We start from the raw sequence: 22,649 nt of genomic DNA on the forward strand, positions 1-22,649 counted from the left end.
AGTTCTGCTGGAGAAGGATCGTACAGGAGTAGGGCAACCTAGTATTTAGTTAATAACTTTGTCCAAATACTCATTGGTAAAAGACTTTTCACTACTGCTATCACTTATGTACATTATAGCTATAACAAAATAACTTGTATATACATGAGAGAGAAATTCAGCTTAGCATCCAGAGCCAAGCATGAATACCCTGGATGTACGTAATTTTTTTTCAAGTGAAGCTAGAAGTTCTGGAATGATTAATTTTATCTTTTTCTTCCAACTGACTTCCACCAAAGTCAATTCAGTGCCAGTATTGGAAAAATGCTTACAGGCTGCAGTAGTATTTAATTTATAATGGTGTATGTGATTCTGGAACATTCTGTTTGGAAATGCAAGAAAATCAAGCTATGAAAACTGGAATTTTGAACATGGGTCTGAAAAGATTTACAGTGATGGACAGCAGTGTATTGCATTGCCCCTCCTCCCCAGCCCTCCAACACAACCTCAACCCACTTGTAAGAGCTTGAAGGCTTATTTTGGCATTTATTTTTCTGGCTTTGCTTGTAATATTAGGCAGTGCAGTTTTTCACTGAATAATTTGTCCAGTGCTCCCTGAGAATTCAAGAGAACAGATAGTTGCTACCTTGGGTTTTAGGCTGAAGAAATGCGAAAAGTTTAGGAAAAGGGATCTCTTAAATGCAATTAAAGAATAAGAGTTGAGTAACAATGTCAGGCACTTTTTGTTGTTTCTAGTGAGGACGTGAGGCTGGTGATTCTGCATGAAGCTCGATGAATGGGTCGAACAGCTAGCTTCTGCATCTCTGTTGAGACGCATTAGGAGTGACAATGTGATGACATAATCACTGACCCCAGATTGTTCTCGGCTATAAATCCTCTGGTTGCAGTCTCCACTGTTTCTCTGCATGTGCCGTTCACATTTAAGGGCTTTTCAGATCATCTCCAGCACCATCTGCTGCATAATGGAAAGAAAACAATTGTGCTGTGTGTGGAGCCAGCTGACTCCCTGAGTGGAGCTGGGGGTTTGCAAAATCCATCTCGTCTCGAAGAACTTGTCTGTCTGCTTGTCCTCACTGCCATACTGAGCACTAGTCACTAGGCTGCCATTATGCATGAGAAATAAAGAAATAGTGACTCATTTGCAGGGACATACACGTTTTTGAGCAGGTCAGATACTGTATGTGTCTTCTCACGCTCATGTACAAGAAAGACTGCACATCCTGATGTCTCCCTAATTGGAAGGAGGGAAACCTTGTGTTTGAAGCATCTTGTCAGTATGAGCGTGTTGGTAACACTCGTCGTGCACGGGCAATGAGGAGATAAGCAACAGGATTTCCTAACTGCAAGCATTCACTAGGTGTCAGTGCATGATTGCACCGAACCGATGCTCTTGCTGAGTTCTTTGGTTGTGATACCTCCCTTATGAAGAGGGATTTTAAAGAAAACTCCCACTTTTGTTTCTAGAATGCGGTGTGGATTAAATTTAAGAATAACTACTGAATAAAAGTAATTACTTCAGTCTTCTTTTTAGTAGCAGTCTGATAAAAATGCCGATATTAAAAAAAATTACTAACATGTTTTGTGCTTAACGAAGGTAATTTAAAGACTTAGAATAGCTCCTGAATTGATCACTTTCAGGCTTTCTTGTCAGTATCTGTTGTACTACTGATGAAACACTCTACTCATACTGCTGTTGATCCTGGGTGTGACTAAAATTCCTATTAAGATATGGAAAAATTGTAGCTTTTATAGTGATACATTATCTGTGAAATGAATGCATTATTAATTAAACTGCAACTTAATTATTTGCAAAACTGTTGTTTTCCTTAAGGGATGTTAAAGATCAAGTCTGTAAATGTCAGTCAGAGAGGAGGAAAGCCCCATGAATATAGCTAAAATTGCCTGTTTTTCTGTTCTCTTACCATATTGTGTCCCTAGAATGAAATATAATGTTTATTAGAATATCTTGAATTGCATGCATCTCACCATTAGATTTTTAAAAATATATTTAAAACAGATTTAAATTCATATTTAGTCTAATTTTAGTAATAAATAATTAGGGAATTAATCTTTTCAATCTGTATAGAGTGATCAGCATTCCTCTAGAATTTTAAGTTGTTCCAAAATGGATATTTTTCATGTTGCTTGTGAAAGTGTTTGGTCAGAACTGTTCATTAGTAGGTTAAAATAGCAAAAAAGAGTCATTCATGTGATAAATGAAAATATTTGAGATGGCTTTCCTGTGTCTTCCAGTTTATATTGAACTTTTCCTATTATATTTCAATCCATAACATTTAGTGAATAATACCCTTTACCCTTTTATACTTAATCTATTTACAGGTGAGGCCTGTTTTAGAACTGTTCCCTTGTTACTCTCAGGGAAGTGCTAATGGTCGTGCTAATAGAGAAGTCAGCTTGGTTACAAAGACAGGTGTTTGACTTGTGCTGTACACTGTATTTCTACATATCCAATATACAGCAGAGATACTGAAGGGATTGTCTGATGGCCAAACTTCAGTATTTTCCCTATTTGATGTAGCTGTATAAGGGTACCATCTTTGGTGCCATCTTTGTTTCATCATACCACCTACCTGTCAGATAGGAACCATCTGATCATCAAAGGCAAATTTCTTCCACGCAAGTCCCTCTAGTTACATTCGAGCTGTATCTCTCATCATTGGACACAGCTACCTGACTGGACAGGTTTTTCAGACAATTTTTGATTGAGTTTGTATAAGAAGATCTGTAAGGGATACAGTAGGAAGACTGTGGAGACCATTGTCTGCACCTCTCCCTTACAGACATACTGAATATAAACAATTGTTCTAAATAAAGGAGAGCTTGAATGACTTCTCATTGCATATGACTTTCTGATTTTGTATGTCTGAACACCAAAGGAAAGCCCGTTCTCAGCTTCTATTGCTCATTAACTTCACCAAAAATTATTATCTACTCACAATTATGCAAAATAAAGCAGATTCTGTCACTGCTTTGAAAATCGTTCCTAGCCTAAGGCTTAACAGTTTATGTAAGAAGTGAGGATTTTTGGTTTTAATGACAACTTTGGGATTCTTCCAGAACCTCTCTTGAGAAGCTGATCTGTCTTAAAAGAGCTCTCTCTGCCCAGTGACAATTTTTTTGTCTTTCCTTGTTTGACTTGTCTTGAGAAAGCTGTTTAAATTAATTCCTGGTTGTTGACTGTCCTGTTTTTCAATGCCAACCCTGACGTTCTGTTGGTATGGCTCCTTCAAAGTTCGTGATTCTGCTAAGCGTTTTCGAAAGCAGGCCTGCTGCTGCACTGATGGTGATTAAAAAGACATTTGCAAGTCAGAAAATCCATTTGATGTCTCTCTGCAGCTACAACTTTTAAAGTAATGCTTCCTGTGTTTTTAACATAGCCAGTAGAGCTTGTGTCTGCAAAACATGCAAAGAGAAATTCAGTCATCCTTCATTTCACTGGGGCTCCCACCTTGCTGAAATGGACACACTAGCATTGTAGGTTGTCTGAATTTATGAGCTTTTGAGTACAGTCAGCTCTGTTCACTGGAAATCCAAAGCACTGATCCCTTTTCTATGGGTGAACCCTTAGCATAGTAGGATTTTCTCTTGTACCAATGATAGACACGTACTTGTTTATTGTAGTTGAGAGCAGTTCCGAAGAAAATTAGAGACTTGGTTACTGTTTTTCTTGGCCTGAAAGTGTTGAAATTGACACCTGCGTCTTTCAGAGATACAATGTAATGGACAAGCTATAAAATAATGTTGGGAAGAGCGTGCTGGGCAAGGGCCTGCCATTTCTCTTGGTTGCTATTGGATGAAATGGGGCATAACACTCTCATATTGGGGCACTTGCTTGTGTGTAGGGATAGATGGGCTTTCTTGTTCACAAGATTGATTTGGAAATAGGGACTAGACTCCTGTTCCCTGCCAAGTGAGTGTTCTCTTCTAGAATGCATTTGCAGATCTGTATGTGAAGGCACAGGTCCATTTTTGCAGAACACTGCTTTCTTTGGTGCAGCTGAATTTCCTGTCACTTGGGGAATGAGGACATTTTAATTTATCAGCAAAATTATGTACATTTTGAAGTTCTTCTTAGCTATGATGGAGCAAAAAGGTAAATAATGACCTTCCATTTTACAAGGAGAAAAATTAGGCACACTCTGAGTTTCTGAAAAAGCAACTGATCTTTCATATAATTTTTTCCTCCTTTTTTTAACAGCTCTGTCACTTACAAGCTTTATATATGCTTCCTATTCATTCAATATCTTAGCTTAATGCCGTACTCTTCATCTTTTGTGATTAAAGATGTTTAATCTTTATGTGATGCATAACTTCTTATGTTTGTTTCATGTACAATGGTGATTTTTCTTTAAAGAGTCAATTATGTTATTAAAACGAAAACAAGCACACTAGGACAAAACCATACATGGAACAGGTATGAGAATGGCCCCAAGGAAGTGGTTGTATTGAAAGGCTGGTAGTACTGGTTAATCACATGTCCTTATGAATTGGACATGATTTCCTCGGATGCTCTTCCCGTGTCCGTTTTGGTGAGCTGTGCATCAGCAGCACTGGGGAAGAACAGTGAGTACTATCAATAGCAACAGTGCATGGCCTTTCTTAAAAGTATGCATGGGGTAAAGGAGGAGCTCCTTCAGTGACTTCTGGAGTTAAATTTTGCACAAGTGTACTTAAAAATGTAGTACTTTCATTGGTAGAAATGTAAAACAATGTTAATTTTTTACACCAGAAATTTTTATGAAAAAAAAATGTTTTGTTGGTATAATGTACTCAAGGACCTGATGCACCATTTGAGACCTCATTTGATCACTGTTTGGCACATGGATACATGTGGCACATGGGGCAAAATCCAAAATCTAATACAGAAGAAGCGTGACTTTTAGGTATCAGTGTAGCCTTGTGACTTCTCTGGTAATCTGTGTGAACTGATTGTGGGCAGCCCCACAATCCCTGATAAAAGTCTAGAGGCTACTTTTAGTGACCAATATGAATGAATGTGAATATGACCAATAGGTGAGGCTGAAGATAGGGTAGCTGTAGACCCATGAATGAAGCTGGGCTGGGTAGAGGGAGCAGAAACTTGTCAGGAAGAACCAAATTAGTAGGATTAGGACACTGTGCATACGGTTGAAACCAGGATTATAACACTCAGGGTGAAATTTATCTAAATCTAGTTGATTTTTAATTTTACTCTTGGAAAAATGAGAAATGCCCACAGTTGGAGTAAGCATCAAATGTTTGGAGGAAATGTATTTAGATATTATCCCTGTTCTTAATGTTTTTCCACCTTTACTGTTTGTAGCTAATTGTGGTATAGCTGCCTAAGCTCATAATATTTGGCTTCACACATTTATGTTTCTGCACATTTTATTAAGCTTAAAGATTTCATCAAGTCAGTGTATTAGTAGAGGAAGAGGAATATAAATAAAAGAAGAAACTCTTGCCTGCAAAATAAGCAGAAAAAGAGCTCTTACTAATCTTTCAGGTAGTCAGCTGTGGTGACTAAGTAAAATCTCATAAGGTGCCTGTGTCATAGCAGTGAAAAGTGGTGTTCCTCCCTGACCTAGCTGTCAGTCTGTGTCTGTGTTCCTTTCAAAAGGGGTAGTACCTCCTCTTTTCCCTTACTGTGCTGTGCCACCGTCACTGGAACAGATAGGGCTGAAAACCAAGAATTTTTATTTGTGCTAATCAAAAATGGGTTAGTAAACTTTTTCAGGTTTGTTTAAATTTGCCTTTCAGTCATGAAGCATAGGTTATGGTTCAAGAGAAGCTTGTTTTTGAAGTCTAATGTTTTAGGTTTTGTACTGTTAGTTATGAGAAGTCAATTCCGGATTTTGGCAAGAGCTTACCTGACTTAGTTGGTATGCAAATAAGCAAAATTGGAAATAATTTCCATGGTAGAAAGCTGCTTTATGAGATAGTCACAGATGAGTTAATGGAAATCCATGTATACTCTTGTGCAAAAGTTCCTTGCTTACCTTTTTATCTCTTTTTGTGTCGTTTATTATACGACTTTTGCTTTGACTGAAGGCAGATGACTATACTTTTGAGCTGATTGAAGGAATATAAATTGGATGTTGGTAAGTGGGTGAGAGTCTGAGAAACTTGAAGTTTATGTAACTTGCATTTCTAAGAGCTTGAAATTAGTCTGCCTTGCATATGTTTTTCAGTTTTGTTCTCACCTGGCACTATTTTTGTGGAGGTTTCTGTGGTGTGGTGGTTTTTGGTTTTTTTGTTGTTTTTTTTTTTGTTTTTTTTGTTTTTTTTTTTTTTTTTTTTTTTTTGGTTGGTTTTGGTTTTAATCTTTATTTCACATGAACTCTCTACATATATTTTAAGAGGAAAGCAACATTTGGTTTGGTTTTCCGTGGTTTTGTTTATCAAGGAGTAAAGAAAAACTTATTTATAATGGCTGCTGCAGTACTGTTTGTCTTAAAACTAAGGCAGCTGGTTTTGGCCTTCAGCAGTGCAATAAGCAGTGTAGTCATTCCCCACTTGCCCCACTGATGAAACTTCCCAGTCTGCCCATTCCCGAGGCTCTGCCAGTCACACTCCCAAGGCTGCGCTTCCACAGCTGGGACCGGAGCCCCTTCCCAGCAGGCGGCTCCAGGGACCCGGCAGGGCCCACAGGACCCCCAGCACAGCCCTGTCACACGGCCAGGCCGGGTTTCTTCACCAGTCCCACCCCAGGTTGTCCACAGCAGAGCCTCACATGTCTGTAAAGCCATTTATTCCGGCTGCAGTAACACAGAAACAGTTCGAGCTGGTGCCTCTGAGGAGGGACCCCCAGCAAAGGAACCCCTGGGCTTTGCACCTTCACAGTCCCTGTGTGGGAAAGTCTTGCTTCTCCTCCTGAGTCTTCAGCTCCTGCCGACCTCTCTGTGTCCATCCACCTCGCTGGTGTCACCTGACTTCCTATACTTTGTTATTAATAAGTTCCTGCTGTGTCTCTCAGTGTCCATTCACCTGGCCAGCATCACCAGTCTTTGTGCCCTTTGTCATCCCAAAGTTAGCAGTTCATGGCCTCTTGTTTCTCTGGCCTCCCACCCAGAGCTCAGTCAGCAAGCTGAGCATCTCAGTGTGGTTCTTACAGCTCCTTGATAGTTAAATCCTCCTAATGTAACAGGAGGAATGTATTCAAGTGCCAGATCCCTTGACTAGTATGATGTGCCTTAGAAAAAAGGACTTGGTTTGTTGCTGTTCTGAACTGGAGAAAACATTGTTCAGCTCCTTCAGACACAGTAGAATCTTCAAGGTTCTATTAAAGAGTAAAAATTTATGAATGATGTCGTTAATTAATCCTGTTCTTTCCTGAAGCAGTTTTGATTTTCAAAATATAGGGTGATGTGTTTTCATAGTGCATTGCCCATAATTATCCACCACCTCCTCCAACCTGAAGTGTCGTCCCTTCAGGCTTCATTGAATGCAGTCAGTAGGGCATTGCAGCCAAAATAGCTTGTTGTATGGCTTCTGCAGTTTTACTTTGCTGTTTGACTGTGGAGTTGTTTTTTTTTTTTTTCCAAAGACTCATGGAAACTGTATCACACACATCCTGTTTGATAGCTTCAGACTACTTAAACCTCAGAATACTGGAATTCTGCAGGCATTTCTTAAGACTAGATGATGGCATTTGTCTACCATTTGTGAGAAAGAAAGATCCATTTTCCATTTGTTTTCAATCATAAATCATATGTTATTTCCTGGCAGTGCCAGCTACTTCAAATTAAGGAAACCTTGGCCTGGGTTTCATAATCAAACATCAGTGGGTTCCAGTTTTTTTGACCATGTAGGATTTTTCCAGGTAGCTGTGTACACCCCAGTAAGTCATACATAGTTCATTCATCTATTTTTTTTTTTTCCTCTATTAGTGTTTAATCTGCTTGGGGACCATGGTGGCACATTTTGTAACAACACCAGATATCCTGATATCCACATGGAACTGGCATTGGCTGTGAAATTCACATAGTCTTGTTGCTGCCTTACAAGCCAGGTTCCTCTCCTTTCAAGTATCTTTGTACAGACATGTAGGATGCTGAGAAACAAGGTGTTAAAATTTCTGTCTCCATTCAGGAGATCTAGTAGATCTAATGTGTTAGAACATGACATACCTTCCTGGATCCTGCTAGCAGAACTGTGAATAAGGGTCTTATTTCTAGACCTGTGTGAGAAATTTGTTTCAGCATCCAAGGAGCAATCTTTCAGATTTTGCTGTGGGAGACCTGACCTCTTACAACATTAACAGGTCAGGTGATAGCTCTTCTGCCTCTGAGCCAGCCAGTAGCCACTGCTTGTCTTAGGCAAATGTCTGAGCCTGCAGTCAGTGGCCTGGTGAACAGACTGGTACATCAAGCTCCACCCGTGCCTTCATGAGGAGTGTTAGTGCTGCTCTCACACTTGACAGGAGAGATGTACGGTAATTGGTTTTTAGTGAACGGCTGTATGATAAGATATCATAAACTTACATAACCTGAGGATAGCTGCTGGGATCCAGGGGCTGTGTGAGTGCCTGTGTGTGGTGTATCAAGTGGAGATCAAGAGATGTTAATTACCAGTAATCAGAGTTCTTTGAGATATGTGTAGCTACAAGACCATTTTTCCCTCAGCCATTGTTTATGTTCTCTTGAACTTGGAAAGATTTGCATTTCAGGAGAAACTTAGGTGGTGTAGAAGGTGCTATCCAGTCCCATAACCTGAAGGTTTATCCAGGAAGAAGGCAATCCTGTCGAACTATTCCATACAGGGATTCCCAAAAGAAACTTCTTTCTTTGTAGAGTCAGAGAGAACAGAAGTAAATATTTTGGTAGCAACAGACATAATCAGGGAAAGGAAGAGAGAAGGAAGTTGCGTCAGGAATCTGCTTCCTGGTGAAGTTTTCCTTTTTTCCAATGTAATAGCTCTGGAGAAAAAAGATAAATGTGTGTTGGATGGAGTATCAACTAGAGGTAAGTTAAAAAATAGGAGGAATAACCAAACAAATGCAAGTACAAAGAGTAATTCCTTGAGTCACAGCAGGAACTGGGAACAAACCTGGATTCAGTTTCCCTTTCTCCATCTCTGTGGATATGTGGTTAATTAGTCCAATAATGACACTTTGGAGCTGGAAAGCATTGCTAAGATTTAGCAGGTGCTGGCTCTGGAAAGGGACAGTCAGGTCCAGGTGCTCTGCCAGGGAGCAGCCAGCGCAGCAGGTGGCTTGGAAAGAGCAGGTGAGACAGAAGCAGAGGGCAGCTCAGCAGTATGGAGCAGCTCAGGCCTGGGGATGGCTGCCAGGCTGGATTGGGAGCCTGGTGGAGAGGCAGGTCCGGGATCCCTTGGCGGCCGGGTGGGTGCTCAGCCCTCCGGGTCAGGACAGTGCCTGGCTGGGTCCCATCAGGGCTGCAGCAGTGGGAGCACAGCTCCAGCAGGGGCCAAGGGCAAGAGGCTGAACTTGAAGAAAGGGTCCTGGCAAAGGGTGAGCAGGGGCTGCTGCTGCCTTCCTCTCTCAGGGCCACCAGCTGTGCGGTGTGTAGGTTGGCCTCATGCCCGGGCAGCCAAATGCCCCAACCTGCACAGGAGAATGTCCTCAGCACCCTGCGGTACTGGCAGAAGTGAATTTCATGTATTTAAAATGCATTTATCATGTAAACAACTTTACTCAATTCTTGATGTGCAAATTGGGGCAAGTTTCACAAGGACTGTCTGATGTTACACAGAAATCAGAGGAAACTGGCAAGGTTATGTTCTGGAGATTGCACAGACCCCACTGGGGAGGTTTGTGTGTGCAGCCCATGTGGAATGTGGGGGAAGCACCAGCCTACTTAATGATAATCAGTTTTTGTAGCAATGCTATTTGTGTTTTACTTTAGAAACACTGTCTGTATTAGAGTTGCTTCATTCTGTGACTGTTGTAGAGCTATTGGGGGGTTTGTTGGTAATAATCTCCTATTTTCATAGCAGATTTTGCAAGGCATTCTAATTTACTTGTTTGTACTTCCCATTTCTCTGACTAGCTGTTCCAATGGTGTTTTGGGGATGGAACAGTGCTGCACCTTGCCATCTGTATTTAAAAAATGTTTATTAAGTCTAGGTGTGACACTACAGTTCTGTATGTCCGTTCATTTTTCTCAGCACTCAGGCTGGTTGAAAGGTGAAGTGTTGGTGCTCAACTCCGAATTTCTTTCTGCAGATCAAAAAAAAAAAATTTTTGAAGTCTTCCAGTCAATTGCTTATCAGGAAAAAAAGTCTGTTTAGGTTTTTCTCAGGATTCCCTACAGTTCTTTCCCACTAAAAAAATTGTATTGATTTTTTGGATTTGAAACCTAATAGTTTTTTAATGCTTGCAGGAAGGGATTTCCATTTTTCTAGGCATCTAAGAAGAGGTTTTATGTTAAACTGAGGTAATTTGGTTAAAAAGACACCTACTTTACTTGTAAAGACAGAATCTGAATGTTATGCACAGGATCTGCTGGCAGTTCGTTGTGATAAGACTGACAGCTAATTTTTTCAGAAGCTATATCAGCTATTACTTTGTAGTGAAGGTATGCTAATTGCTATAGTCTTGCTGTGGTTAAAGATCAATAATTCATTGAAGAGAACAGATGCTCTTATTTAAAGGAATTCACAGTTAATTTTATTGAAAAGCTATAGCTGAAGATTAAAATTTTTAAACACAAAGGTATTTGTCAGCTTCTGCTGCTTAATGTTTTTCTATAAAGGGGAAATCCTGTAGTACAAATACTTTGATATGGCAGTAAATGATACCTTAGCTTAGAAGACTCATGTTTGATTTTGATTTTAAATGTAATTTAACTGTCATAAACTAAATGTGATGCTGTTGTCTTCAACTGAGCTGATACCTGATTTATATAGATAGGTAGAAAATAAAAACACTCTGGTCTTGGAAATATTTTTTTTCAAACTAGATTTGAGAGGCTACAAAGAGACTAGGAGTATATTTCAGGCATGTGAATTGAAAATTGGTTCACCTAGTCATTCTCTGCATTTGAATTCTTATTTAGGTGGAAAGTTTTGTGTAAAGTTCATGCAGCGCACTGAACGTTGGCTACTATACTAGAAATACAGTAAAATAAATGCGCATGCACCAGGTTTACAGGTAGAGTTTTAAATAGCTAGCATTCAAGAAAAAGTATCTACTAATTATTCTTTTTAAAGTATTTTATAAATACTGCCTCAAACAGAATGAAAACGTACTTTGTATGAAATTCCTGGCATCTATCTCTGAATTATTCTAATTTGTATTGAGATGTCAGATCCTCGTTTGTATAAAAGCACCACTGTTATTTTGATAATCACAAGCTTTCCTAAATACACAGCAGCACTCTTCACTGAAGATCTGGATAGCTGAGTCAGTCTAAAAGAATGTATACAGGCAGTAACTGTGTTCCTACAGCTGTTTGCTTGTTTTTTCCTTACAAAAAGGAGCTGAAAGGGAGAATTCCTATTCAGTAGTGAAGCTGAAGGTTTATTAATAGACTTTTTTTTCTTGTCTTTAAATTTTGTCATTACCTTTTTGTACAGAGTGTCCTCACTGACTACTAAGTAGCTTATTAAAGCTGGTTTTTAGATGTGCTTTTTTGTTCTGTTTTCTTCTTTCTGTTTTCCCATTTTGCTAGCATGCAGATGGGGGTGGGGAGTGGGAAATAAGGGAGAGAGCATGTTCCAGAGGATGCCAGGATGACTTCAGTTATTGGATGGCTGCTGTCTGATGGATGGAAAAAGGGGGAGTAAACCTTTCATTCTGCACTGACAGAGCTGAAACACAGAAACCCGATTTACAGGTAAGGGTGAAAAAATTCCTGTTATGAATAGCTATTCTTGATCCTTGCCACAACATTTCTTGGATATAAAAATGTATGTGCAAGCATCTTGCTTGTTCCTCACAAATGACTCTGAAGCAGCTTTTCACATTATTATTTCTCCTGCGTTGGAGGTTTCAACGGATGTGAGATCCATAAACAGTGAAATCATAGGCATGCCTGATGCTGGCAGCTTTCTCATGTGACAGGATACGCATTGCATCTCATTGATGCCGAAGTTGCTCAGTAAGATGTAGGAAGAGAGGTCATTTTGTGTGATGGAAATACTCACTGTTGAAAATACAGTGTATGCTACCAGCAGGAAGAGAGTGCTGGAAGATCTAAAAATGCTTTGAGTTTGGATAGGAAAATGAACTGCTTCTGGAACTGTCTTATTTAGTGGTGAACAAACAGTAAGAACGGCTCCTCAGAACTACTGAAAGGGATTTTGTAGATTTTTTGCATTATTTTTAGCTTTGGAATGAATGTGGTTGATAATTCAGTTACAAAATTATCTTTGTCATAAAGGAAAGAAAAGATGCATATAGTTATGTGTATGTGATAAATCTTGTAGTACCTACAGCATTTATATATGAGTTTTAATAAATAGTTGAAATAGCTTGCTTCTGCAGAGTTTGTGTTAGCAGCAGCTGTTAGTTCACACAGTCTGGAGATGGCAAGCAGCAAATAAATTGCTTGGTACAGAAAGCAGATTTGTTTATCAAGTCACATTATATGAGAATATAGGACTACAGGCAGAAATCCTGGCCCACTGAAACAATAGGATATTTTGATATTGGCCTCACTGGGGCAAGGTTTTCAATAAGCTCTCTACTGATTTACCTCTACATTTTACATGTAGGAAATAATTGTTTTACAGGACTCTGTTTTGCTGGTTTGAAGCAAAAATATTAATTGATATAAATAAATTGTGATTATCATTGATTTGAGTGTATATATATTAATAAAATATATTTGTAAAGCTAAAATAGTGGAATTTAGTTTTAATAGATTTCAGAGATTAAAATCAGTAAATGCATGAATCCATTTTTCTTGTATTCACTGAGTGAATTCCCTTAGAGCAGACCTAAAGTTATTAAAAATTTGTGTCATAAAGAAAAACTGGAACAAGTCAGTAGAACTCTTACAAGTGCTAAAAAGACTGGAAGAAGCTTTTTCCGCTGTCCACTTATTTACCAATATTACCATCTGGAGTGGTGTCCTTTCCTCCTCGCTGTTTCTTCAGAAAATGGAGCCTGGTATGTTTGCTAAAAAAACATCAAATAAAAAAAAAAAATCAGTAATTTACACTAAATGTCAGTGATTCACAAAATTATTCTGAAAGACTGATGAGCTGTATCTTTTTTTTTGGTTGTTTTTTTTGTTACACTGGAATGTAAACACTGGTAAATAGCACTGACTGAAGTTGAGTTGCATCCTAACATTTGTTATTTGTAGGTAATGGATATGTATCTGAAAGCATAAGCTCAACTGTTAAATTACAGTCTCAAATCTATGTATTCAAATCACTTTCCCCCATCAAATGAGAAGTCTGACTCAGAAGTACTCCAGTAACAGAGAGGAGTTGATGAAAACAGAGATGTAGTTCCACATGTGTTTAAATTATTCTGTCTCCTTGGAAACACTGCTGCTGCAGATGGATTTGGCTTTTGGTGGCTAAAAATATCTACCGCTTAATAATGACAGCATGAAAGATATTATTCAAAACTACTGTGCTGTCACTAGTTTTAAAGTTCACTAATGATTCAGGTATTCTACATGAACTACAGATTTGCATTTTCTGTCCAGCATTCACTGTCAGCTGCTGCCAGCATTCACCAGCTTCGTGGAAATGAGATAAGCTCATTAGCCTTGGTTGAAGACCCTGCTAAGAAGGGAGCATGTGAGTGGGAGGTAGACCTGATGAAGAGTTGGAAAGCAGGTAGAAAGTTGTTTAAAAAAATTCATGGTGGTGATACAGGTATGTGTTGTATAATATTTGAAGATACAGGCTTATTCCCAGGGAAGTCTAGGATAGAAAAGGTGTGGTTAAGCACTGCCTTTGTAAGTTAACAATCTGTAAATTAAAGAATTTTTTTTTTTTATTTATTGCATTAGTGAATTCTTCCTTGTCAGTTGTATGTGCAGGTGACTGAAATATCATACAAACCATCTTAACTAAAATATTAAATTACCTTAAACAAAAGTCAAAACCTATATTATTAAAAATCTTTTTATAAGCAAGAAATAACATTCACTTACTTAGCATTGCTAAGAAATTTTATATTTTAAAGAATTAATTATTTTCAGTTAAGAATGCATTACCACTATTTGCAGCAGCTGGACTTAGTGATCCTTGTGGGTCCCTTCCAACCTGGGATATTCTATCATACTACTTTTTTTAAATCCAGTTCTTTATTATTTATGCCTTCCACATATCATATGTTGTTTTGTTGTTAGCTGGTATTCAATATTAATGAAAAATACCACTGCAGTTTTTTCTGTTTCTCCTTCTTTCCCATTGGATTACTTCCTGCTTGTGCCTAGAAAACAGAACAAATGACAAACACTTTCTTAGTGGGCTAAATAGACCCCTCTTATTCTTTTATTTTGTTGATATATGTATGATTTGTGGTAGTGATGCCATGAAGATTTTTTGCCTTTTCTTTTATTCCCGTTATATCTTTCTTTACAACTTCTGTATTCTTAGTGCTGTTTGCCTACATTCTTGGACTTGTTTGTTCAGCTAGGAGACTAAACGTTTTAGTAGCTTCGTAGTTAGATATGACAGCTGGTGAGGGGTCAGTAGCTCTGACCGAGGAAGAGGTGACCGGTCCGGAGAGATGGTCCCAAAAGGAATCGCCTTCCCGAGGCCCGGTGTCTTCCCTCAGCTGCTGGCTAGGAGGGCCCGTGCAGAAGCTGTCAGCTCTTTAGTGATTGTCAGCTCGTGATTCCAGCTCAGCTCTGCAGGGCAGCCTCCAGGCCAGACCAGAGAGAGACGAGAGGCCGTGTAGCTGTTCCACATTAAGGTAGCTTTATTGGTCTGTACTCCGGCGAAGGGGAGGCCAGGGATGGGCAGCTCTCTGCTCGCAGGGGTAGGGGGCTAGCTTTATAGGGATACAGGGGATGGGTGCCAGAGGGTAAAGGCCAGTGGGGTTACAAGGGATCTGCATAGGGTCTCCCAGAGGATTCTGGGTCTGTCTTTTCTCGCCATGAGTAAAAGGTTAGCTGCCTTCCCAGGGAGTCCTGCTGGGGGTTGTGCAATCTCTTATCTCAGCAGACATCCTTCCAGGGCAGGGGCTGGGCATACCCTACAGTTAGGGATCCGTGTGCCCAAGACCCCAAGGTCCTCTCCAGAACACATTCTGTAAACCAAGATAGAACCATCCAGGGGAAGGCTCCTTGGGGAGGGGGGCTCACTCAAGCCTCTCATTGGGGAATTTTTGATAGATATGCTAATTAGTAAGATCTATAATGTTATACCAGATCTTTTGGAGGTGTGCATTGTGGTGCGCATTTCGGTGCACTCGACCTGGACGTGTGCACCTAAGGATCCTTAAAATAAATACCGAGGTAAAATCCCTTTTTCCCTTCTAACCATGTTTGACTCTTGATTTTAAGACCAGGAAAAGGCATCAGTAGCATGTTAGTCAGCATGCTGATTCATTTTTCATCATTGAACAGGGAATTTTTTCTGTTATGAAGTGTCTTAAAGATAGCATTAAAATATTAAAAGGTATTGTTACACATACAAATAATTAATCCTCTGCAAATTAGTACTAAAATCCATTTTTAACTGGCAACACAAATACCAAAGGTCTATTAAAGTGAAAGCTGAATACTTGCTTTTGATTACTTGAAATCACAGAATCAATTAGGTTGGAAAAGACCTCTGAGATCATTGAGTCCAACCTATGACCAAACATCACCATTTTAACCAGACCATGGCACTAAGTGTCAAGTCCAGTCTTTCCTTAAACACCCTCTGGGCAGTTCTTTCCAATATCTGATCACCTTTTCTGTGAAGAAATTCTTCCTTATTCCAGCTTAAACCTCCCATGGCACAGGTTAAAACTGTGACCTGTTCTGTTGCTGGTTGCCTGGGAGAAGAGACCGACCCTCACGTGGCTACACCCTCCTTCCAGGGAATTTCAGACAGTGATAAGATCCCCCTGAACCTTCTCTTCTCCAAGCTAAACACCCCCAGGTCACTCAGCTGCTGTCAACCAGCACCCCCCCCCCCAGGTCCTTCTATGCTGGGCCACTTTCCAGCTGCTCTGCCCCCAGTCTGTGGCACTGCGTGGGGTTGTTGTATCCTGAGTGCAGGACCCAGCACTTGGTCATGTTGAACGTCATGCCACTGGTCTGGCCCATTGATCCAGCCTGCCCAGGTTCCTCTGCAGGGCCTTCCTACCCTCCAGCAGGTTGACACTCTGACCTAACTTCAGAAATTTGCTAATGGTAGACTCAATCCCCTCATCAAGACCATCTAAAGCTATTAAACAGGACTGGGCCCAACACTGATCCCTGAGAGACATCACTCGTGACTGGACACCAACTGGGTGCAGCACCATTCACCATCACTCTCTGGGCCCGTCCATCCAGACAGTTCTTAACCCGGCAAAATGAGTGAGAGGAAAAGATATGGTAGCTTTTATTCTGTATGAGAATAAAATATTAACATATTTAGAAAGCAGATAATTAAATGGATTATAGAAACTTTTCTGTGAGTCTTCTTGAGAATAATTTGTTTTCAATGGAGGTGAAAAAACCTGAGTTGCTTTAATTTTAAACCTCTTTTTCCAGTGTATATGATTTAAGATTGTATGGAGATAATAGGTAATCTAAACGTTATTTGAGGAAGTAAAGGTGTGATACGTTGCTAGAAGTACATCTTTACATTTTATAGTGTTAGCCAAGTTGTGCCAATTTTACATGAATCCTTTGGGTTTTGGATATAGGACCAGAAGTTCTCATCTGGTAAAAAAAGAATGAGAAAGTTTGTTGCATATTGCCTGTGGTGTCTAGGTTGTGAACGACAGTGATGATAACATGGAGAAAGTACTGCAGCTTTGTTTGTTTGTTTGATTTGATTTGGCTTTTTTTTATAGCAAGTTGCAAACAGATGAGCTGAGGTTTCTGCCAGGCTAGATTTTTCCAGCAATTTTCAGCATTGCTTGTTCATGTGTGAAGAGAATTCTGTGCTGTACAGTAAATATTAGATCACATAGGTGAAAGCAATCTTACCATGTTTGCCATACTCCAAAAAACCTCCAAAATACCCACTTGTCTTGTTTCTAAACTGTAATCTCCTAAAGTTAGTCCTTTTTTAAATCTTGTGACATAGAACTAGTACTATTATTGTCAAAAGTTACGGCCAGAACAAGGTATGAAACCACTTGGATGTGTGCACACATCCTTCAGTACTTAAACAGTTAAACTGGAAGAGTTTGTTCCTGTCTTTTCAGAAGAAAAAAAAGAGGAAAACCTAGTTCAGAGTGAGTTTTGCAAATATGCTCCTCTGGTTTTGTGTTACAAGTTCATAGTGCTGCTCTTGTGTTGGAACCCTGAGTTCAGAGAATTTCAACCTTTCAGTGTTGACAGGCAATGATCTTCAGAAGCACACTGCATTTGACCTGAGGCCTTGGGAAAGGCTTCCCAAATTGTGTGATAACACTGAGGTTGTTGCTGTGTAATTAAAAGTTATGTCACTGTGTGGAATATGTAGAGATGTAGAAAAATTAGGTTTATGGGATATAGTAACAATATGGAGGATCTTGGGTGTGGGTTTGTTCTTCTTTTCTCCTTCTTTACAAATCTGGGTAGTTTGTTATTGGTTAAAAAAACCCACAGTGCAGAACATGAATGTTTATTTTTTGGATTGTAAGTAAAAATAAATTAGATGGCATTCCATAATTGAGTAATTTGGACCTTAAAAGGCCTTGGAAGTTAGAACTCGGGGCCATTTTCACCTTGTTAAGTTAGAGGCACACTCTGTGCAGCTGTATTATAGATAAGACATCATAAACATCTAAGTCCAAAGATGAGCTCCGTGTCTCCTGCATTTTAATTCAAACTCTGAGTAAAAGCACTCATGAAACAGAGGCAAGGAAGAAAAGAAAAGAAACGGAGAAAATTAATACTCTTGGAGTTCAGATGTTCTGAATTTGGGCATGTTGAGTGTTTTTGTGAGTTTGTTTGTTTTGGTCGGTTGGTTTTTCAAAAATCTGTTAAACACTACATACTTCAGAGTAGAGAATGGCTGCCCCTGTGTCAAGATGCAGAGAACAAAGGGCAGAAAAGGAGAGCTGTTGAATTCACACTCTCTCTCTAGTGGCTTTGATGGCAATGGTGAAGTAGCAGCCAGGCTGTGTGTTAATGCAGCGTGTAACAGGGAGATGAGTGGCATGTATTGGGGCTGGAGAGGTGGGAAGGCCCCTTTGGCATGTACCAGTCATGGCCATGCTGTACTTTGGCAGGAGATACACAAGATTTCCTGCCATGTTGTGCAGTTCCTCTGCAGGCAGGGCACAAGATTGATGTTCTTGAAAGAACAGTGTGGAAAATCAGCACTGAAATAGTATGAATTATAATTGCAGTGAGCCAATTAGTATTACTACATGGGCTAATCTGGGCAAAATTTATATTAAAGGCCACTTATTTCCAGCACTCAGGAAGTTGATAGCATTCCAGTCTTCATTACGGAGCTGGACCCTGCTGCCGTTCTTGCAGCTGGAAGCAACATAATGCAAAGCTGCTGTGCCAAATACACTGCTCCCTGTCTCAGAACCTAATTCCAGTTGCTGGGAAGGTGCTAAACAAGCCAAATGTTGTATGTCGTTTTGCAAAGAGGTACAATAAAGATGTGTTATTAGTATGCTCTCTTCCAGATAAAAGACAGACCAGTTCTTCCCATCACCTGCATGCTCACTCTGCTCTAAAAGTCTGTGTATCTGTAGAAGTCAGTAGGACTGCCTACTGTCAGTAGCAGTGGTTTTTGGTTTTCACATTTCAATTTTAGAAAAAGTTGTGACCTCTCCTGGCCAGACCTTTGCTGCAAGCAGTCCAGCAATACAGTCTAGTAGTAAGCCTTTTCTGGGAGCTTACATACACTCTTCAGAGTTTCTTCTGGGATACAGATAGTAATTTCTTTTTTCTTTAAAAAGTGTAAAAGAAAATCTTCCACAGAGATTTTGGGTGAAGGAATTTTAATTGATGAAATTTCATCATGAAAACTCAAAACCTGTAAGAGAAGTGCCCAATACCAGGTCTTCAGTAGTGTTACCTGAAGACTTTGGAAAGCACTTTGACAGGTGCTGCTAGAAGTGTCCTAGATGACTTACATGGAGCCTTAGGCATTATGAACCTGAGTTTGTGACCCAGCTTCAGAATGTCGTTCTCCCGAATCTCCTGTTTTCCTCTAGGACTTGCTGTAGCAAGCTTAGAAAATTGTTATAAATAAAACACAAGCTCAAACTAAACAGCTTTTGTGGACAAATCTCATTTTGACAGGAAGGCCCTCTTGTTGAATGCCTCTGAATCCCTTTCTACCAGGTTGCACCTTCATTGCTGGAGGCCTGAATGCTGAGGTCCTGGTTGAAATAATACTGTCTCTTACTCATCTTACTTTGTTCTCTGCAGAGCATGCTGAGAGAAAATTTAAGAAAACTAGCATAGAATTTTCTTCTGTTGGCTGAATTATACAAGCATTTCATCAAACTGTTGACATCAGTTCATGTAGCTAAGAATTAGAAGGCTATTTCACTGCTGCTGTGTGCAGGAGTCTTGTGTTGGGTGATGGCGAGGGGGATATTTGCATGCTTGGTTCATGTAGGACTGTGTGAGATGCTTTTGGAAGACTAAAGGAGCCAGATCTATCAGCATTTGTACTGCTTGTAGATGTGAGAGATGAGCATATGCCAGCATCGTTTCTGCATTTTAAATTCATTGCCAGTGGAGCTAGGTGGCATGTGTTAGAGTGTACAACAATGTGTAGGCAGTCTAGAAGATTAGTGGATCAGTACTCAAGTGTGAAATCAGGAGTACTGTAAAGTGATGGTATAGAAACCCTGCAAAGAGCAGACTCGGCAGGATTTGGCTTGCAATGCCAGAACAGATTCCCCAGGTTGAATTGCGCAGTCTTATCCTGCAGGATTTCCTTGGTGCTGTGGATTTAGCTAGGCTGGAGCAAACAAGCAGAGAAAGAATTTTCCTATTTTACGTTTGTGTAAGTTGACCGCTGCTGTGAGCAAAAATATATTAGTAAGATTATACTAATGGTATTCCCTGTGCCTATACAGTGTAGTCTCTTAAGTGGAATTAGCTTGCTATGTGTTTTAAAATGTTACAGATTGTAGTACTGAAACTACCAGAGCCCACCTCTGGAAACTGGTGCTTATGATTAGAGCTGCCAAATACAGCAAAACATGTATTGCAAACATTAATTTGAATTCCGAACAGCTGTTTGATTCATGTTCGTGTACCTCTGTTGTTCACTGTTTGCAAGCATTCATGCAAATGGTTTTTTGTCTGCATTAATGCAGTTCTTTATGTGAATAGTCATTTTCAAAAGCAAGTAATAGTCTTTGTGTGAGTGATGATGTCACTCTAGGTGCTTTTGGGTTTGACTACCCCTCCCCTCCCAAATTTAAAACTGTCAGTTACACAAAGAGCAGAATAATCCAGTGCATTATATGGAGCCAAGCAAGCACCTTGATTAGTTCACAAACATCTCTGCTGCTGACGTTTATTTAGCAGGTAAGAAAAATGTCTTTAAAAAAATGAAGCTTTGTTTGCAAGCTAAGAAAAAGACTTAAATTAAAAAAGAATATTAATCACAACAAATAACCCAAACATCTCAGCTTGTGAGCATCAATATTCATGATGTGACTGTGAAATTATTTGCCAACTCTCCCTAGCATGTTATAGTACATGCTGACTGGCCAGTGGGTGGGAGTTGTTTGTGATGAGTACTTTGCAGTAATGTTTTATGTGCAACATCTGTTTTCTGCATCCTCCAGTTCAGTTTGCAGTCATTTGCATAGAAGTGGTTTATGTTCAAAAGTGAATCTGTATTGCTGCTACAGACTTTAAATTTTTCTGTACTTTCAGTTGATGCATTTGAGACAAGGAAGATGCAGTGTGACACATAGGACAGTTTTTATTTAATGCCCGCCTTTTATGTTTATTTGTGGTTTTATTTTCAGATAAGAATTTTTATTCAGGTAGATTTTATCATGAAATGTGATCAGGTCTCAAGATCAAATTAGTACAAAATAAAGTTTCATAAATGAACCAAAGAAGTACGTAGTTGGATTTCTTATACGCTGTCCCCCACCCCCCTCCACTCCAAATGCCAGTGTGTTCTTGAGCTTTTTTCCTCTTGATTTTTCTGGAGCTTTAGTCAATAACTGATTTCTATAGTGAGGCTTTTCTCTAAATCATGAGGATATATAATTTGAATAGGGTTCTATTTTTTAATTTCATATCTATTTTTTATGTTTACTGCATATGGTACATGCGTGATGTTTATGTCTTCACAGGTATGCTCAGTACTTGTTCAGTGTCTCAGATGTTGTATGAGCTGTATACTATAGCACTGAATTTTGCAAAACATTTTTTTGAAAATTTTGGCTAGGATGATATTGTTGGACTTGTCTTTGTGACTTGTCCTGATTTTGCCTGGGACAGAGTTCGTTTTCTTCGTAGTAGCTGGGTCGGTGCTGTATTTTTCAGATTCAATAAGAAAATGATATTGACAGCACGCTGATGATTTTGTTGTTGCTAAGTGGTGCTTGCTCTAAGTCAAGGATTTTTCAGTGTCTTATCCTCTGCCAGTGAGGAACTGCACAAGGAGCTGGGGGAAGCATGGCCAGGGAAGCTGACCCAGGCTGGCCAAAGGGATAATCTGTAGCATAGAATGTCATGCCCAATATATAAACTGTCCATGGGTGTCAGTGAGATGCTGAGGATATGGCAACTTAAGTTAGGTTTTGTAGAACAAGTTTGGCAGTGTATGTTACCACAGTATCATAAGAAAAATTTTCTCCCGGGAGCACAGGTAATGAATACACTGTCACCTGTCCATTCACTCAGTAATTATAACATCACTCTTTTTAGGCCTTTCACTGGGATTTGGGGATACCTGCTATCTAAAGAAGATATCTAAAGGTCTGCTGCAGTGAGATTGTTACCAAGATTCTCTAAAATTTCCAGCCTTTTTAGGTACCAGAGAAAGTCAAACCAGCCAGGCTTTTACATTATTTTACTTTGTAGGTTCCAGATAGTACTGTGAGAGTGTGAAATACATCTCCTACATTTACATGGGATTTTTATCTTCTAGTAATAACATATTGCCTCTGAAATTTTTAAATAGCAGGTGCCTGCCAGTTATCTGGCGTTGTAGGAAGGCAAAGCCTGTTGCCATGGAGCTTTGAGGACTTGCTTCGCCAGTCAGCATACCTGCAGCTAGAGAACTGGCTAAATGTTCTCATTGTAGGAGTAGTTTCATCAGGGTGGAGGAAAACTAGGAAGTGAAAGAGGAAAAAATGGATGGAGAGTGTTCTCACAGCCCATATCCATCATGTGCTTCTGCTGTGTCAAGTTGTCATTTTCTTGAAGAATCCTTAACTGTGTTAGGCAATTGGTGTTTGACCTGGAGCTCATAGTGATGTGTTAGCTTATTTTCCTTGCTTTAATACTGTTCCCTCTGTTTCAAATCTGTTTTGCCTTGCTGTGGACTAATGCCACACAAGCATGGTGAGAAGGATGGCAGAGGATGATGTATCACGTCACTGTGCAAAGATTTTTTTGTTGTGAAGGATATCTCTATCA

General features: G+C 39.6%; 1 protein-coding gene across 7 annotated transcripts in view; it reads left to right on the forward strand.

Moving 5' to 3' along the window:
- The window catches only part of CSRNP3 (cysteine and serine rich nuclear protein 3), a 107,246-nt gene that overhangs the window by 6,526 nt on the left and 78,071 nt on the right, over positions 1 to 22,649 (forward strand). For 4 of the 7 annotated variants that reach the window (XR_752659.2, XR_752660.2, XR_752658.4 and 1 more), the window contains exon 1: positions 11,699 to 11,798. The exons of the other annotated variants lie outside the window; for them this stretch is intronic. Coding sequence is in view for 1 of the 4 variants with exons in the window: in XM_010406853.4 (XP_010405155.1) it covers positions 11,730 to 11,798 (69 nt within the window). In the remaining 3 variants the exon portion in view is untranslated. Of the gene's footprint in view, positions 1 to 11,698; positions 11,799 to 22,649 lie in introns of those variants that run through there. 7 annotated transcript variants of the gene reach the window in all.

This window comes from Corvus cornix, chromosome 7, assembly GCF_000738735.6.
Source record: "Corvus cornix cornix isolate S_Up_H32 chromosome 7, ASM73873v5, whole genome shotgun sequence".
Lineage (NCBI taxonomy): Eukaryota > Metazoa > Chordata > Aves > Passeriformes > Corvidae > Corvus > Corvus cornix.